The 20,052-nt window shown below is 37.3% G+C and overlaps 1 protein-coding gene across 5 annotated transcripts in view; it reads right to left on the reverse strand.

Moving 5' to 3' along the window:
- The window catches only part of PER2 (period circadian regulator 2), a 49,837-nt gene that overhangs the window by 21,721 nt on the left and 8,064 nt on the right, over positions 1–20,052 (reverse strand). For 3 of the 5 annotated variants that reach the window (XM_054074429.1, XM_054074428.1, XM_054074431.1), the window contains exons 3-11: positions 17,362–19,666; positions 10,515–10,988; positions 9,861–9,929; positions 6,635–6,789; positions 6,000–6,121; positions 4,448–4,649; positions 2,848–2,899; positions 1,414–1,556; positions 1,003–1,081 (exon numbers count right to left, since the gene is read on the reverse strand). In XM_054074429.1, coding sequence (XP_053930404.1) covers positions 1,003–1,081; positions 1,414–1,556; positions 2,848–2,899; positions 4,448–4,649; positions 6,000–6,121; positions 6,635–6,789; positions 9,861–9,929; positions 10,515–10,771 — 1,079 coding nt within the window. In that variant the 5' untranslated portion in view covers positions 10,772–10,988; positions 17,362–19,666. Of the gene's footprint in view, positions 1–1,002; positions 1,082–1,413; positions 1,557–2,847; positions 2,900–4,447; positions 4,650–5,999; positions 6,122–6,634; positions 6,790–9,860; positions 9,930–10,514; positions 10,989–12,272; positions 12,375–17,361; positions 19,667–20,052 lie in introns of all 5 variants that reach the window. The other 2 variants (XM_054074432.1, XM_054074433.1) reach the window with 2 other exon arrangements.

Genomic DNA, 20,052 nt, shown 5'->3' on the forward strand with positions numbered 1-20,052 from the left:
TTTTCAACTCTGGAGCAAGTGAATTCTCTTGTCGAGTCTTTCAAACACAATATGTCAAAGCACATCCCTGTCCTTAAAAGCTTTTTGTGATTATTGTCTATTCTTCAGTACGCTCCTAACTCTGAAAAAGTATCTTCTATTCTTTTCACACACCTCATGTTTCCATCACCTAACCATCCTTTGAAAGGCCCCTGGCATAAACAATCCAGAAGACTAAAAGAAAGATTGGTTCATACCTTAGTTCCTGAACCTCTGTCTGCACCTTAACCTCCCAGGTGGAAGATAGTTTAGTAGGCGTGGTGGTAGTGTTGGGCTGACATTTATACTGGATGATCTTAGAGGTCTTTTCCAACCTTAATGATTCTATGATTCTATATTTGGTTCTACTCTGAAACGTGAGCACTTATTCTAATCAGCTTCCATGACCGCCAAAGCAATGTGAACTCCTCAGACAGTGGAGTTTGAGCAGTTTTTGTATGGAGATAACAATTATGAGAACTATGAAGCCTGTAGTTTGAACTGACAACACAGAATAATTTTTTTTTTTTTTTGTAAGATCTGATGTTGCATTTCAAAAGAGGCACCGCTGGTTGTGTCTGGGCCAGCAGAAAGTGACAGTAACATATTGTTTGTTATTAACTGGATCAAACTTAAGGGAAAAAAACCCCAACAAACAACTAAGAATCTCAGATAATGGTTGTTAGCACAGGAATGAAACTCTGGATTTCATTCACGGAGTTTATGTCCACATTGCTTCAGATAGAAGGAAAATGGAAGAAAAAGTCATTATCAGACAGTTTTCCACTTAAATACCAGAGTGTGATGTTTTTCCATGCTTAGTGAAAACTGAGGGATGTACTTTTCTCAGGTTGAACACTTTTCAGTAGTCACATAGTTTTTTAACACCACACAGACATCTTAATTGAATCCTAAAAGTACCTGTAAAGATACTGGATAGCCTGCTTATCAGTAAATTAAAAACCAACATTTTTCTTAAGTTACCTTTCATCTACATCCTGGAACAAACAGGTCGGTGTGTGCGTAGTTGTAAAAATTCTTTTGTCAGGAGGAATTCTGGGCGCTGACAGAAAAAGAAACACAGATTAACAAATAAAGTTTTTCATATAGATAAAATACTTCAAGCTACATATTTCTACTACATACTGAGTAAAGTCTAGAAGTCCATGTGAGAGCATATAGAAAAGCAGCTTGCTAGCTCACAGCAAGGGCAGAGAACAGAACTAATTACCTTTTACTTTAACAAAATCTGAGATTACTGACAGCAACTCATATATTGGCTTTCTTAGGCTGAAATTCAGTTGTGCTACACCGCATGGAAATCTCTACAGCAGAATATAGAATAGTTCTTACTTTTAGGAAACCAAACCAGTCTTTGTGCATTCAAAGGATTACCTTCATAACCAGAATGTACTTTTTCTGCAAGCAACACGCAGCAGAGCTGGTCCTCCGCTATTTCTGGATCTTGCACTTTGATAAGGTAAGGAGTCATCCGAAACGGGTGATAGCAGATCTCATTTTCACGCTCTCTTCCCGCACTAATAATTAAGCAGAGGTAATTATTTCAACAGATTCATCCTGTGCCACACAATTTAATTTATTTTATTTTATTTATCTTATTTATGTTTTAATTTATCTATTGCAATTTCCTCATAACACAAGGACTACATGATACCTCCTAAAACAGCATCCAAGAACTTAACTTTCTGAATTCTTTTGGTTTTTCTGGTAGGAAAGAAGCCAATTCTGACAGCACCCTTTGCCTACCAACTGCAATAAAGGATATGCTGTCCTCTCTACTGCCTGACATAAAAAGATCCACAATTGCTTTAAACAGAAATTTGATGGAAAAAGGAAACCTACCTCCTATGATTCTATTATTTCATTGATCCAATAAACTTGCTCTGTGATACTATACCCTTCAAAGGGATGAAGTTATAGTTGTATTTCATGAATGCTGCTGTATCCCCTCAGTTAGCAACAAAACCTTCTTTTACCCAGTATTTACTCTGATTTTAAAAGGGCAAAGAATCAGAAATTCTTACCTATAGTAACAGCCATTTACTTAATAAGAACCCAAAGCATAAGTAATGGAAAGAATAACCATCTACTAGTGACTGTTACTTTTTCAGTACATCCAATCCAATGCCCTGGAGTGGTGCGTTGTCTCTGATTAAAGTTTACTCTTACCTTACCAATAAGTACTTATTTACTCCAGAAGTAAATAAGTAATAGGATCCACATTTTTATTTTTTCTGGAAATGCTACCAGAGAGGTGATAAGCAGCAAGAAAGCAAATTGCACAAGAAATAGCACTGAATACATTTTCAGCATTTCCTAAATAAAAGTAAATAAAGGGAATCGGGTCAGGAAAGGAAGCAAGAGCAGCAAAATCAGAACTGCAGAAGAGACAAGCAAGCCCTCCTCATGTATCCTTCTCTATGGGACGTTTGAAATACATTTAAGATTCTACATCATTCTTCTAGAATCAAAGAAACTCTGTAGCAGGTGCTGAACAGAACAGTTCAATTAGCATGAACTGAAGGCTTTCCATAGCAGCAGGAGATGCCATATCAGCGTCCTTAAAGCTGCAAAGGTCAATATCCATATGCTTAACTTCCAAGATGCAACTTCCTGAAACCACTTCGCAGTTTTCTTCATAGCTTCTAGGAGTTCATCAACTACAAGATATGTACGTTCATATGCCTTACGTTCATACAATGGAAAAGTGAGACTCTTACATACCATATGGTTCTCGTAAAAGTGAGATACTTTTGTAACACATGCTTTCACAACATAACACCAAGACTTACAATATTATTGTCTTACCTGATGCGACAGAAAAAAGACTTCTCTTCCATGCAATCCTGGGTAGAAGACTCTAGAAATATTAAACGTATTTCATAACAACTTACAAACTGCTGTGAGATTATGATATTTAAAACAAGAATTATTCCTTAAGTTAAGTGTTAAAGGTTGAATTCTTTAAAAAGCTTATGCTCCCTAAAGCCTCTGTATGTATTTACTAAACAACATATTTCTAAGCAACTAAATCTGAACACCACTCAGATTTCTAAGGCTGGCGTGTGAATCACAGCTGCTTGCCAAAACCATACCGAAATAGTTCTTTAGTTTGAGCTGTCTAGTCTTATCAGCTTTTTCACTGTACTTTATAGCACTGACCAAAGATGTTTGATGATCCGGGACCTCAAAATACGATCTTTTTCCTAGAAAGGCACTAGGACAGCTAGATCACCAAAGCCACTTACCACTCTACCCCACAAAAAAGTATTGTTCATAAAGGCTTCCTCTCAACTTTTAAGCCTATTTCCCTCCTTTCCAGAGGGAAGGGCAAGCCTGATTTTCATGACAAGTTCTGGTCTTTCAAAGGCCTAAGTACACAATACTTTTCGATATTATATTCCACAATATCTGATACATGCGACAGTGTGCATAGCTCCACTTACTGCAATTTTTTAAATTTGGAGCTATACTCATAATAAAACTACAGACGATGTTTCTGGGAAAAAAATTGCGTACTGAGCAATATCTGTCATTAGGATCACACGGTCAGAATTCACCATTGACCCTGTGCTGAGCCCTGTGCTGAGCCAGAGGTTGGAGTAGAGACCTCACAAGGTTCCTTCGAACCTGCTTTAAGTATGCATGCTTTAGTATATATTCATTGCTAATTGTTTTTCCAGATTAAATATGGTTCATGCTCTGACTTAACAGACTTAGTATACACTGGACTGGAATTTTAAACATTTACAGCACATCTTGAATTTCAGGTGTTTGGCTAAAATAGTTGGCAGCTATTCCTTGGTTCCTAACAGCTGTTGCTTCGGTAGTAAAATGATCCTCCCGCAAACAAGTACCAAGTGCCCAGAGATGCCCAAGCCTTCCCCATTAGCATGCTTAACATCATTTTTCTAAGGCTAAAATAACAGCGATATGGTTACACTTGGTGAATGCACAGTGACTGTAGCTGAAGCACATCTTTCTACACTGTGATCAAGGTGCCCGATATTCAAATTTTAAAAAGGAATGAGGCAGAATATTATCGCCCTTATACCTGAAGAGAAGAAATTTTAAAGAACGACTGTGGTCATTTTATTGCTAGTAAACACAGAAAGCAAACCCACTATTCAGCATGAACACCTGTTCTGTTTACATTCATCCTTTAGATGAAAGGGGCACAAAACCCAATAAACAATGGCATTCACAAAACTTCTAGTCAATAGACAAATATTGCTGAAGTGTGTTATACATCTAGTACTGCTTACAGATGTTCTAATAACGTATCTGTGTTGTACACCCAAAAAGTGACGAAGAAGGATGGAAGGATATTAAAAATCAGTTCAAGTATTTGCATCTGCATGACTAAAAGAAGAAGATCAGAGAAATATCTGCTGTTGGGACCACTCACCGGCTCTATTGCAAATATTCCACGATGGCAATCTGTATGGGGTAGTAGAAGTGTAGAACACACTGACATCCTGTGGTGCCAAGAACTCCACAAATTTGGCATTTTTAAAATAGCCCCTCTTACAGCGGAGGATAGAAGTAGCTTGATCAGAGATGTACAAAATTTTCCCAGTAATCAAAGAAACCGCTACAGCAAACATATCCTAAAAACAAAAACCTCAAATTATTTGGATAGTTTAAAAATTCTTCAATCCAATACATATTTCTTAGAAAAACAAGTAAGCTATAAAAGCATTAAGTTCAAAATTAAAATTATGTCAACAGTGTTAAACTGCATCTATTTAGGGAGAAATAAAATAAAATTAATTTGCTTTTGAAATAGACACAGACAGTACACTTTTTTAACTACGCAATAAGAACAATATACTAGCATCTTATCAGGTTACAACACCTAGATATCATTGCCTAAATGATATCCGTTATGTAAATATGTAGATGCAGAATGAAGTTATGAATTAAGAATTAAAAAGTTTCTGGTTATAAAACTGCACATTTTCCTTGTGCTTGTTACAGGCATATTTTACACGTATGAAACAAACTGTTTTTTGAAAGGCTGTTTATGTTAGCCTGTCCACCCACTGTAAAGTGAAAAAAAAGTGCTCTAAATAATGAGTAGACAGGTGGTAAAAAAGTCCACTCGTACTGTTTCACACTGTTTTTCTTGTTCATGCAGAAGAGCTTCCTGCGTCACAACGTTTAGTGCTCTATCCGCTAATACTATACACAAACTGAAGAGTTGTCGTCAGAACACTGGGTTCGCAAACTCAGATGCTTCAGACCAACTGAACAATGTTTATGATATTTGGCTTAAGTTCTCGGTTGCAGTCTAGACTTCTGATTTATTTTACCTTTTGGGCAACCTGTACCAATCACAGATACAATAAAACCCACCTACTTCAAGTCAGGGAACATCCCCCATAATGAAATTATTTCACTGATTTCAGAACTTCATACAGCCAGTCAGAGGCTTCAGGAAAAGAATTAGTGGAAGGTAGACTAGTAAGTTTAGATACAGTTATTTGTTAATTTTACTGCTAAAAACTATGTTGACTGTCATAGCCGTTCTTATCTGGACCAGACAACACAGTATCACTGGATCACACAGTAAGCCAATACCGGTTGCAAAGACTAGAAAAATACCACAGGGTTTCATCACTTTTCAGTCATATTAACAGAAAGAACAAGTGAAATAAATAACATCTTGTGACAAGGAAAACACAGTGTGCCTTGACTAAAATTTGGAAAAAGTTACTCTCCAACTTTAACTGGTGTTCTAAAATAGAAATTCATGTCTTGCAGTGCATTATGTCACATGGATGTTCAGATAGTCTGCAAAGGCTCAGTTTCTAATCAACCCCCGGAAGGCAAAAACCAGCTTTCTTCAGCTTACCGACCAAGCTACCAACTCTTACCTTGTAAGAAGGCATGTCTAAGAATTCCAGTTCTAGAAAACATTTTCACTACACACTGTAGACTTGGATCACCATACTCACCGCATTTTTCATGATGTATTCTGAGGTTATAGTCTCAACTTCTTCCACAGTGTAAGATGACACATTGAGTCCAGCAGGCTGGGATTCATTAATCATCAACAATTGGTAATATTCTTCATTGGCTACATGAGAAGATTAAACAACTCGTTCAGAATTAAAAATCTCATTAATAAGCATCCAGTCTGGAAGCAGTAAATGGCCAAAGTCTTTTTTGGCATAAGCACAGAATGGACAGTTCAGAAATCTAGGTACTACTACAAATTAGTTTTTCCTGTGTAGAACTTCCTCATCAATAACCCAAATACATTTACTCATCTTAATATATTCTTTTGTGCACAATTATTCATTTTTATCTGTTTGACAGTTCAAATAGTATGAAGTTGTAAACTGTTTCCAAATTAGTTTTCTAACTCAACGTACTATCAGTAAAATACCAAGCACCTAGAGAGCTGCTTTAGCTCCCAAACGAACACGAGTTAACAGAGTCGACAAATGGCAAAACCACGACATCTGTTTAGAGAGGTTTTCAAATATAATAAACTTAGCCTTACATTGACAACTACATTTAAATTCCTATTTTAAATGTTCAATTTTATCCAGGTTGGCATTATCTAGGTAGTATCATACTTGTTTACCTTTAACTTGTTTAATGCTCTTAAGAGCATATTTCAACGTCGTTAGGACACTAGATTTGCCTTTAATTCTCTTTTCAGAAGGAAGGTGAGCTTTCAGCTCTTGTAATGTTTTCAGCAATTCCTTTTGTGTTTTGGCTTTAGTGGACTGCTCACTACTGTAAGATTAAAGACAAGAAATAAAATGTCACTTGGCTGCTTGAAGTGACACAGCACCCTCACAGAAGCCCAAATACACCCTGACACTTGTCAGGTACCTAAATTTGTACACATTAACTTTTCCAGCACTTCATCTCAACATTCAGAACTTACAGCAATTCTTAAATTAGCTAGAATCAGTCAAAATGAAAGATTTACCACCACCTGATGTATTATTGCAAAACGTACACTGCATGTGCAACAATACATATACCCAAGCACCAGAGAATTAAATTTTTTTTTGCCAGTCTCCCTCCTCCCTGTTAAGTGGTATTTTCCTTAGTTCCTTTCAAATTCAAACTCATAGAAATGTTCATGGACTTCAAACGAGAGAAGCAGGAGGTCCATTCAAGTCTTCACCTCCTGTTCGAGCAGGTTCTCATAAGAAAGGTCCCTGAAAAGGGAATGGCAGTGGAAGAGCGTCAAGTTAACAAAACAAATGGAGAAATCCTTGGAACAAAGTATTCCAGTTAATCATGGCAATATATTAAATAAGATAAGGAAACTTGGCTAAGTACATAGGGCAAAAAATTGGAGGAGGCTGCAGACAGAAGTTGCATTCACATTTCTCAGGCGCATGTTCAGAAATGCTGTCTCAGTGTAGAAGGTCAAACTACAGAGACGGTCAGTGCCAACGTCACAAATTTATTACCTGCCTTTGCAGTTCCCAATATCTCTCCCCATTATTAAGAAGTGCTGACAGAATCAAAAAGGAAGAGAAAAGTAGATAAGGAAAGGGAGGGGGAGGATGACAAAGATGGGTGGCAGGTGGGTAGGAAGCAGTTAAAACGAAAAATCACCTTGTCTTTCTCACTGCAGTAGGTTTTACAAGCTAGTCAATCACAACAGTCAAGAGGATTCTAGAGCTCTTCTTCAACCTTCCTGAAAATAAATTCTTTTTCATCAAAAGGAAGGTCTTTTACCACTTGATTATCATGGCTGGTAGTCTCTAAGAAGTTACCCTAAGAACCACTGCAGAAACAACAGTTTTAGCAACTGCACTGTGCTGTCTGAAGTGCTTAATAAAGCGGCTTCAGCTCCCAGGTAATTTTCAAAAGGATTTCTGAACATATTTCTGGGAAGTTTGAAAAGTTCTTCAGGTAGATACATCATCTGACAGGTGTCAGGTGTATTTCACTAAATACGCTTGGGAAGCGACAGAGCTGGCTTGGGTTCTGCTACAGAATACACACCGTTCTCGTTTACATAGCAAAGTGCTATGAGAAAAAACATTCACTTAATCAGTGGTCATTTTGTATCAGGAAATAATGGCAAGGGATAAGACAAAGCGCGTTGTACTCCCCTAGGAAACATTATGTTTATGTCATGTATTAAAATCACACTCATAGCACGGCTCGACAGTTCGGACCGATGCTATCAAACAGGGCCTTGTTACTAGAATAACCCTCTACACCAGCAGCAGGGAAGAAGAGAGGGGAAAGATGATGAAATAACTGAGCATACTGCTGGTTTTATACTCTCCGAGTATGATTCACGAGAGTGGTCAGACTCTTTTGCAAGAAAAGAAACCTTTCCAAATTAGCCTACAGCAGCAGTGAATATATATGATGGCTCTCCTTGAAAAGAAAGTTATTCAACTTGAAAGTGTTTTTCCAAAGATCAGTAGTGTCAGGATCTGCAGTCAACCACAGGGAAACCATAGCTGGCAGAGGGCAGAATAAGCAAGTTCTGTAAAGATAGGAGCTTTCCATTTTGCTTTATGTGGACAGAGAACCGGAAAGATAACTACAGATACCAGCTGGTCAGTGCCAATATTGAATCCAAAGCCCAGCAGCCTTTGAATTGAAGATTAGATCTACAGCTTATCAGACTGTTTGAGTCTTGTCTTTAAAGATCATTCTCTAGATATCCTCAGTCTCCGATTCCCAAAAGGTGATGAGATTCTGCTCTGTAACCCTCTACCACTGTACCACTACCTGGATTCCTGTTTATTTCTGAAATATTAGTGAAATTTTTAAAAAAGAGAATCAGAGAAAATGTAATAAGTAAAAATCTTGCAGTGGAGAAAATGGAATCAATGCGCAAGGAAGATTAAGAAATGCCTTCGGTTCACTCTGACTTTCATACTAAGCAATTCCAGAATACAATTTCCAATTGAAAATACAGCATGAAACAAGACCTCCTAGTGCCTGCAAGGCAGACACAGAAAATAAGTTCATCGAGCACCAAATGGGGCAAATGGGCAATTTTAAATTACCACTGCTCTAGGAACTGCATCAGATAGCACACTTTCAGGCAGGTGCACGTAGATAGGGCTTTTAATGTCAGTATGCTATAGCTAAACATCCTTGCTCAGCACAGGATCAGGTTTGGGTCTCCTGATCAGGAGCTGGCTTAAAAAACCCCAACAAGTACAGCAGGGCACTCAAGTGTCCAGATTTGAGCCTTCAACAGCACCAGGCTTCTCAAGGCTATCAGAGTCAGAAGCAGAGTTCATACAGAGAGATTCCCGCAGCTGATGTTGGTTTATCCTTACAGACTTGAGGCTTGAATCCTGGTGAACGGAACACAGGAGAGGCAGATGATATGGCTGCTGGACATCAGAACACATCCAACTCATTGGGTGGATTCTGATGTTAAAACACTACTAGATTGTCTCCAGGCAAGGGCTTCAGACTAAATTTTGAAGAGTAGAATTTATTTTTTTTTTAAAAATGCTTAAAAAAAAAAACCAGAATAACCAAACACCAGAGCTGAAGCAATATTCAAAGTGAACCACAAAAATAAAATTACAGAGTTAAGCTACCAAATCAAAACAAAGTAAGACGACCTGAAAGGTTATCACACAGAACAGCATGGAACAGCAAAAAAAAAAGCTCTAATTCAACCAAGTGATTAATAGGACGTGCTACAGATTATGGACAGGAAGAGAATCAAAGATAGGATTTCTTGTGTACTCCTCCAGGATTAGCCAAAACAAAACAAAAAACCAAAACACAATACTATTTAGTTTTCAGCACTTGGCACTTCACTCATGCAAAATATTGAAAATATATGCACATTAATTTACCTGCATCCACTGCTAGACTGATTGTGTTCAGAATTTGCAATTATCAAACTAAATGCATTTGAGCTTGAACTAGAATAAGGAAAGATAGAAAGAGATTAATATTAGTAAACTTAACAAACACCTTTTAGTTAATTTTAGCTTTATATTTTCCTATTAATGATGGTAATCTAGAAAAATCCCCAAACATTAAAAGCTTCTGTCTGCTACAACAAACGGAAACTAGAGTTGTTACACAGTTGTCTAAGAAGGTTCTTACTGTAGCTTTGCTATGCACATCCAACTAGAATTTAGAAGATGAAAATAACACAGTTACACCCTTATACATAAAAATAGACTGATACTTTTTGATATACAGTTATACAAGTTGGTTTACAAGAAAATATATAAATAAGTCAAATTAAACACTCAACGATGAGAAGAAAAATTCAAATGCAGCTGGTCCTGTGGAACACTAAAGACTTTCTCTTTATGAATTATAATGTATTACATAAATTACATCATACAAGAGCACAAGTTAACTAGCACACCCAGCTTCAACCTGAAGATACTTAATCATTACTTTACACTCTAGTAATGATTCAGAAATTAGATTCAAATGGAGAAAGTCCTTAATGATAAAAATAAAAGTGAAAATTATGTGATATTAGCTACTACCTTTTGTGGCAGTCTGAAGATTCCATGAGCATTGCTGAATCTTTCCCATTTTCATCAGATTCATGGCCATGAGAATCATGCCCACTGGAGTAGTTTTCATTCGTATCATTTCCACTAAAGTCATTTCCACTGGATCCACTGCTCATTTCAATATCTTCCTGAAGAACTTCATGAGAGTGTTCAGGCTTTGTCTGAATTTCTGAATCTTCAGCAATCATCTGGCTATGGTTATTTGCAAGTCCAGAATAGTCACTCATTTTCTGTTACTCTTTTAAAGAGAACAACAAGAAATGTTTTCACTGATAGCAGGTTGTTGCTCAGGGTTCTGCTCCTCCGTGCTTGAACTGAACCACCTGAACTTGATGGAGTCCACAGGACACTCATGAGAAACACTGCCAAGATCAAGAGCAAATCAAGCCATACTCAGAATTTTCTCTCTGCACAAATTCTGTTTGGAAGCACAGACCCACAAATCTGAGGAGGAAGGGAAGGAAGAAAAAAATTATTTTGTTGTTTGTCTTTGCTGACAAACTGGAATTCTCACTGTCTGATGAAATTAAAAGTGGCGATAGTCATGGTAAATATATGCAGCATTCGAGCAGCAAAAAGTTTAAGTTAAATATTAATTACAAACCTAATAATGGTCTATTGTGGAAAAGGTATTTGCTTTTTAGTAAAACCCACACAAAAAGAGGAAGTGGAATAAACATGAGTAACTCCTTAAAAGTTTAAATATTCACTTGTTTTCTATTGTCCTACTTAATACTTGACATTTTTACTGCCTGGATTTGGACAAAAGCCATTATTATTTTCAGTGAAATCATTCGCCTGGCTTCCAGTTTACCTTGATAAGCAAAAAGATTCTGTTCAGACATCAGAGAATTTCTGACTTAGTTTGGAGGTTGTTTGGTTGTTGTTTGTTTGTTTATTTAAAATAGTCTTGTTTCTTTTCTTTTAAGATCAGTTCTGCCATTCTGGCCAATTCTTCCTTTCTTTTCTTGTACAAGAACCACGTAGGTAGGCAGACTGAACATACAGTAGGAACAGGGACACTAAGTACACCAACCCGTCTATTTATCAAAATTGAGACACAAATATACCCAAGAATAAGTTTTATCTACTGCTTACCACTAATTTGGGGGAGGTGTGAATTCTGCATTGTTTAGAAAAATAAGCTTAAAACAAAACAAATCCCTGTTTTTAAAGCAAATTCTAATACACTCGGCTCAAAATCAGAGCGTATACAGAAGTGAATTAAGAACAGACTAATACTAAAGAGCCATCAAAGGAGAAGTATTAGCGAGCAGCTCAACTCTGAATAAAATAAAGACCTTTAATCTGACTCATTTCCTCATTTATTTCAGCAACCCACAAAGACAACAATACTGGACACCCATGAACTAAGATTCTCTGAACAGTGAAACTCATCATCAAGGAAAAAAAAAAAAGGTTGATTTTAAAACAACAGAACCATGTTTGTTCCTTCCTCTTTTTTCCTCCAAGATATTCAACATTGCAATTGTTGACTAATAAATCTCTGACTGGAATAACAAAGTCGATAAAAAAAACTGTAACTAAGTTTTGCTAGTATTAACTGCAGCAGCTTCCATTTCAACACAAATAAATATATTATTTTTTCAGAAAGCCTGTGATAGAAAATATTAACTTAATATTCGCTTAAAACACACTATGATTCAATTCCCCTCACCCTCTCACCCCTTCAAAAAACCCAACCAAACAGTGAAACTATTTTCTTACCCTCCTAATTGCTGTTTTTCCAGACATTTTACATTTATTTTGAGTTTTTCAGAAGAAAATACTACTCGCCTCCTTGATTGGCCAAAGTAATACACAAGGGATCTGTTTTTATTTGAAAGAGGAAGCGTAGTTTAAGGACAGTCATTTAAGCTATCAGTAATGGTATACAAATATAAATACTGCTTTTCCTTTACAAGATTATTCACTAGTACTTCATTATAGGCAATAATCAGACAACTGCGTTCAGTACAGTAAGATCTACCGACATTTCTTTTCTGCCTGTATTCACTTCAGGCACTGTAGCCCAGACTAGGCAGACATCCTGTCACGCTGTCCTACTGAACAGTAGCATACAAACAGTAAATTACCCTTTTGGAGCTCTAACAGCTTTTTCTGGACTAAGTAAGCCACTTCAGTCTTAAAAATTACATAATGGAACACGCAGTAAAAGAATATTTACTCTTAGATGACACTCTAGTATTATTTCACCTGTGGCCAATGATTAACTGGATCACACAGTTCACCTCTGATGTAATCTTGGTGGCAGATAGAGCTCACACTTTCACTTGCTGTACTTAGATAGACATTGTAACGAAGTCCTGTCCCTGTACATAGTCTACTCTCACCACACACGGTCTAATGAGCCTGAACTGTTCCACGCTACTCTCTGCAGCTAGAAGGGGGCACTGGGAACGCACAGACAAACCTCCTGTTACTGCAAAGGCAAGGAGCGCTTTATAAATGCGTTAATCCATTCTCACCCAGGAAATGCTCTTACCACTACTTCAAGTATTGCAGAAATAAAAGTATCCGCCTGGTTAAATAACTGAACCCACTCTCAAGAAGCCATTTCTCACGTATCACCTGTACTGTTATTTCTCAGAGGGCACTGAGGTGGAGTTCTACATAGTTCTACAAAGTTTTACAGAGGATTCAGCAAGTAAAATTTCTCCAGCAAACTACTCAGCTAGCAATGAGATGGCTTTTTAACTTCTTCGGGAAGATTAAAGGTAACCTTGGAGATCATCTACAGTATTTTGTCCACTTAAAATGAAGACTTTATGCACATCAAAATTACACAAATCAACCCTATTGTGATTAAAATGAAGCTTTTGGAAAAAAGACAGCCACATCACCTGAAAAGGAGGTCTGACATGCAGGAATTTAAGGTGAGATCCGATATGCCTCGTACTATATTCTGTGCCCAAGGTAGGGGTTTCCTCCTAACTTTCCTCACTAAATACTAATTAGAAAGATCTTTACAAGATAAAAAAGAAAAACATACTGCCATAGCTGAAACAACACAATCTGATAGTAAACTGTGTCACATGATTTCTTTAGTGGTAGGGCTGCTATACTTAAACCCCCTAAAGAAGACTATACATCGTTATTGACAGGTTCATAAGCATGATCTGCCAGAAGAGAGACTCTTAGCATAGCTCTAAGTTCTTTACAGATAATGAGTATTACACACGCTGTATTACTTTCAAAGTGTTCAAAAAAAAATATTTGTGGACAACCTTTCCCTGTAAAATTATTTCCCAACATCTTTTCTGTAATCTTTGGAAGTTTAAGAGTCAGTGAAGCTAGCTAGCATGTAGGGACTTCCAAACTGAAATTCTGAGCTCTTACACCACTGATGAGTAATTTTTTCCACCTCCATCTATTGTCTCATCTCCACTCTTATTTCCCTGACACATAGGCTAGCTTCTGCCAAGTATTTGTAGGAAACTTCAGTAGTGGTTCCTTAGGTGGGAGAGAATTGTTCCCAGAATACATACATATATATAAGCGGTCCAATAACTTTTGGGGTATTTCCTGTGCCTCCTTGAACAAGAGAGCTCCGTAATTCAATGACAGTCAATATCTTACAGTTTTTTTAAATTATTTTTATTTTAAGCAATGAGTTCAAGTTAAGAGATTCACCAACAGAAAAGAAAAGGTGCTGGCCTATAGGAGATAACTACATAAATTTTCTTCCTTCTGACACCTGGCAGACAGTTGTGTTAGGAAACACTGAAGTTGTGTTACTTCTTGGAGGGGGCCTTGGGCAGCCAGATCCAGTGGGAGGTGTCCCTGCCCATAGCAGAGGGGTTGGAACTAGATGATCTTTAAGGTCCCTTCCAGTGCTAACTATTCTATGATTCTATGATATCTGACTAGCACCATGCCAGAGTTTATGCAGCTTTGCCCACAGTGCAGATCCAAGCAGTTCCTATTTAATTACATTACAGCGACTACAATTTGGAGCCCAAGGACAATGGTACCAGAAACAGAAATGAGTGTCCCATTAATAGGGAAGATACAAGTTTGACCTTTTTAAAGGTATCTTTCTTTCAAGAAGCATTAGCTTAACTCCTTGAGGTGGAATGGTGCTCTTAGGCAGGACTGGAAGATTAATGTCACTGAAAGTCAGTTTTGCACAAATTTTTTTCTGTTTCAAAATCTCAAAAGCCTCAGTGCCAGAGGCACAAACTAGACTAAGGAATACAGAAAGAGTAAATAGGAAGGAGCAAGAAAAACATTATGACAGACTTCCAAGAGCAAAACAGAAGCTTCTACAATAAATAAAAATGCAGAGATCCCCTACAGTAGCAGTATTCATAAATGCCGTAAGTTTTGAGAGATTTTCTAAGATGAGATTGGAGCAACTGTGAAAAACAACAGACTGGCAATGACCCTACCTCATGCTTTGCATCTGTAGTTTTAGATAAGAAGTGATGAATCTCGCTAGATTTCACTTTCAGACAGAGGAAGGCCTTAAGTGGAACATCTGCATGTGTATGCAAGCACCATGCAAACACTGCAGCAGCACAGAGGGTCAGGCATCCCAGAGAGATTAATCTATCTATCTAATAATTAAAGTAATTACAGTCAAAATGCTATAATAAATTGCACATATTCATCCCCCTTACGTGCTTAAATAAATTTCTAATCAATAACCAAACAAGAATGAAAAGGTAAAAGCTAGCATGCTTTCCCAGCCTGAGGATCTCTCCTGTTGCCACAGTGCGAGGAAGTAATTGCATCGCATACCAAGTTCAGTAAGCAAGTGCGCACAGTGACATGGTAACAGAGGGAGAGCTCTTTAGGTTTAATTTTCAGAGAACTACATTAAAAGCCATTTTTTTCTTTACTTTCTGCTCCATCTTTCAAAACTTTTAAGGGAGGTTGTCTATTCTAACTCTGTAAATAAAAACTTTTTTTTAACTTAAATTGGCCCCAGTTAAGCTTGATTTTAAGGCAACTGGCTCACAAAAAAACCCCTACCCTTTTAGAAAGAGCAAACCTCCCTGAGTCACTCTGGCAAAGACTAGAACTCCAGCATCCTGATGCAGTGTATGAAAAAGGCAACGTAGTTGCACTAAGGACAAATCTAGGCATTAATATGCCAGGTTAGATATATGCAAAAAGCCTCTTCTGGTTATTGATTAGCTACAGTATATCCTTTATCCTGCAGCAAGACAATGGAAACAGCCTGAACTTTAGTGCCCCCAGAAAAACATACCAAGATACATATGGACAAATACTTAAAGAAAGAATGTTTTTTCAAAAACCTTCTTAAGAAAGATTGTAGAACACCAGGGAGGCAAATTTCTTTTGAAATTATGGCATTTAAACTAAGAATTCTTGTTTTGGCAGAGATCTGGTTACATTCAGAGAGCAGATTTTTCCAGATTCCTTTTCACACTAAAAATACCAAGTCTGGACTAAAACTCCAGAGCCAAAATTATTTAGTTCAAGAATTAAAGAATAGAAGAATATCTGAAGATTTGAGTCTAAATTTGCTGCTAATATGAGCTTACCAACATTCCCAAATGAAGCAAGAGGAACATCACAGTTTATGGCTAGGCTTTAGACAGCTGAATAAGTGGAGAGACTCTTAACCACACTAGAACCAGTAAAAGACATTCTCCTAATGATCAAGATTCAATTTTACTGAAGATCTTATCAACAAGAAGAGTTTCCACATGTCTTCTGGATGATGGCTTTGCAAAACAGCATAAATTCTCATCTGTACAACAAATAACTAGCAGGGATTTAATCATATCATGCCATTTCAGAGAAAACGGAAAATTAACATCTACAATGAATGCATTCCCCCTATGCAATTAGACAATAATTGAACACTTGGTAGTAGGAAAACGTTAGGAAGAAAAGTGTTGAAAAACAAACAATAATCCCAGACGTGAATTGTCTAACTGTACAACTTAACCAGCAATAGCATTGAGAGCTTCACTTTCTTGTGGAAAGAGACAGAACAATTAACAGAACACTTTCACTAGCACACTTTCTAGGAAGGGGTAGTAAAAAAAAAAAAATGTCAGCATCCTCAGACTTCATTGTAAGAAAAAATAACAAAAGATGCCTAACAATTTCCTCTAAGACTTTTTTAATTAAAAGAAAAAAACCTTCTTTTTTTCAATAGATTCCTCATCTCGCTGCAAGTCATCATCAGCCATTTTTGCTCTTTTTCTTAACAAGGAATGAAGTGTAAGTCAATTTTCTACTTATGTCAATAAAATTATCAACAACATGTAGAATATCAGAAACACTTCCATAAAATCTGAATTCACAGCTTTCATTTCAAAATTTGCTGATAAGGATTCATCTTTCAATTCAAGAAATTCCTGGATACAGGGTTGTTACTGAAATAAGAGTTAGTAATATCCTTATAAAGGTGATCCCAATCAACCACTTCTTACAGCTGCCACTTTACAACAGAGGAACTGATTAAGACATGGCCTTGGTCTAGGGCCATCCAAGCACCACACTGAATGTATAGCAGCTCCTACAGCGGAACAGGTCAACAGAAGCACTACGCCAGGGCTCTTGCAGCTATAGTAAGGATGCTTCCAACCAGACCGTTCCCTCAGTGAAGAAACACAAACCTGAATTTAACAGTAAGTAGGGGTTTAGGCTAAAAAAGTTTCAGCTTCATATAAGCTAATTCCCAGTTTATACTCCAAAAATAGTGCTGAATGTGGACAACAAACAAAGAACAATGTATTTTCTACAAAAGCTCTAAGGGGGCAGCAGGGGAAACTTCTTTCTACTAACATGAACCATAATTATACATGTTTCTTACCTGTTTTTCCTATTAAAAGGTGGTAGAAGTGTTTATCAAGCTCCGTCCCAGCTAGCACCAAAAGCAAAGTGCCTAGGTCCAGAGGCTCCCACATGCATTTAATTCTTGTCTCATCCTCTTCTGCTGGAAATCTTTGACCATTAGAGAGTCCGGACACCTCTATAACTACAAAATATAAAAGAAATACCTGGGCCCCCCAACAGTGTCCTCTTCAAATAGATACCAGAGTGATGCTCACAGCTATGCCATGCCTACGCAGATAAACGTTGGTTAAACATGAAACTGTCATCCAGCAGACAAATCAGACACACATATACATTTTGAACACTAAAATTCTAAAATAAGATCTTACAACGTTTTAAAGTAACATCACCTTCTACGGTAGGCAAAATAACCCTTCCAATTCACTGTCAGTATGGTATCATACTACGTACATACATAGCACGTACTCAGTCTGCATGGGCTGACACAGAAACAAAGGGCCAGCCTCTCCAGTACATAACAGAGCAAAACGCCTGATGTAGTCAATAGGAGCTCCAAATGCTGAAGAAGTTTTGTGTAAAATACCATTTTAACACCTGATCTAAACTATTTTACATTGCTGTAGGCTTGGCATGAGCATTAAAGAGTTTACTAGGCAGTTACAAAATCTCAATTCACAGAATCACAGAATGGCTGAGGTCATCTTGTTCAGCTCCCTGTTCAGGCAGTCACCTACAGCAGACTGCCCAGGATGACCTCCAGATGATTTCTGAGCATCTCCAAGGATGGAGATTCCAAAGCCTCTGAGCAATCTGTTCCAGTGCTCACTCACCCACAGTTTAAAAAAAAATAGGGGGTGGGTGGGGTGTCCTCACATTCAGGAGTCTGTACTAACAAGGTCCATCAACATTATTATTGTTCCTAATAAAAACAGCTTCCCAAGCTACTGGGAATTTCAGCATGAAAAAGGAAATCTGAAAGCTCTTCCATTAAATCAAGGAAACTAAGTCTGTTGGCACATGCTGCTGCCGTGTAACACAAAAAAAAAGTAGAATATAAATCTGAAGTTCAGAAGAACAACACTTGTGTGGCAAACAATTACATCACTTTAAGTGCTTCATTTGAATATGCAGAAGGAATGTTTGGAACAAAAATTTGGAAGTGTTCAAATCCCAAGGTAACCATTTTGGAAGACAGCCCATGTTAACATGCCTTAATTTAAAACGCTGCACGTCTACCAACTGTTAAAAGTACATTTGTGTTGGCCAGACTTAAGGAAGAATTTATTCATAAAATTCCATTCTGCATGACGTTGCAAAGCCAACGTGAGTTCTACAAGTCTCAGGCTATTATACAAATCTGTGTACATCTGTTTTTCAAATATTTTGCTACTGTCTTTACTATAAATTGATAAAACTGGATTTATTATAAATTCTCTATTTCTGAGCAGGAGAAGTGCTAGAAATTCCCATAACTGGAGCTACTTGCAGATTTCATAATTTTTAGCTTGGACACTAAAAATGTGGAATGTCTTTCAGCACTAGTTAAATCCTGGCTTAAAGACACTTATTCTGATTCCTCCACAATAACTCATCTATCTGTAATCTATATTTCCTTAATAGAGTTAAGTTTCTACCTTCACTAATCAAGATCTACAAGAAATTAGCCACAAGGTCTTGCCTGACTGTTGATGAAGTGACACAGCACCTCTCTAGTTTGATGGCCTCCATCATGGCATTGTCATAGATAAAGAGTAAAAAAGGTTTAATAAGTCGAGGTTGGAAGAGGATATTCACAGCAGCAGCGCCACCATTTTAATCTGGTATCATATTGGCTTCATCTACTTAATGCATTTAGGAAGACATTACAAAAAAAACAGTCCTTGTAAACGACTTCAATTCTCATGATAAGCTTTTCTATAATTCCAAGCCAAAAGGATTTTTATCTGAAACTAAATATAATTCATTCAAACCAGGCATTTTATCAGTTTGAGTAGAATTAGAAGCAGTGAAATCTCATCTTCTGGTTTTCTATTATTTTTCAGAAACAATGCATAGGTGACTAGGCATGACGGAATCCCAAAGAACTTAAAGACTTCATCCATGTAAAGCACCTCAAGAAGGTCTTTTCCACAGACAGAAGTCTAATTTGATCAGTATACATAGAATACATCAACTGTGACGACTCCTTCAATATGGAGATGTATTTATTCTAAGTATAGAAGACTTCAAGTATTAGAGACGAATGAACAACGTGCCTTAGGGAACACACCTGTATGAGATGATCCCAACCAAGTTCACTTTGTAGAGACGTGAAGTCACACCTGTAACATTGAAAAGAGAACACTGTCAGCTTTCAGAACCTGTTCAGATCATACTTTGTAGCCATGGAAAACCAGCATTTTTTTTCCAATCATTAAGACTAATCAGACACTACAGCACTAATCCTCAAAATCTCAGTTACAATTTAATCCATACTGCAATATTAGAATACTATCCAGAGCTGCTGTCTCTTCCCCTTTCCTTTTATGGGTCAATATTGTCCCATCATTGGATCACATATAACAAAACCACATGGATACATTTTCCTTGCATCACAGATGACATGCCTCCAGCATTCTCCTTTAAACTCTCAGCTTCTTCCTTTTTTTGCTACAATAATTATCAACTTTTCTGCATTTTCAAAATAGTTCCATAATTCTGAAAGTAT

Source organism: Cuculus canorus, chromosome 9, assembly GCF_017976375.1.
Source record: "Cuculus canorus isolate bCucCan1 chromosome 9, bCucCan1.pri, whole genome shotgun sequence".
Lineage (NCBI taxonomy): Eukaryota > Metazoa > Chordata > Aves > Cuculiformes > Cuculidae > Cuculus > Cuculus canorus.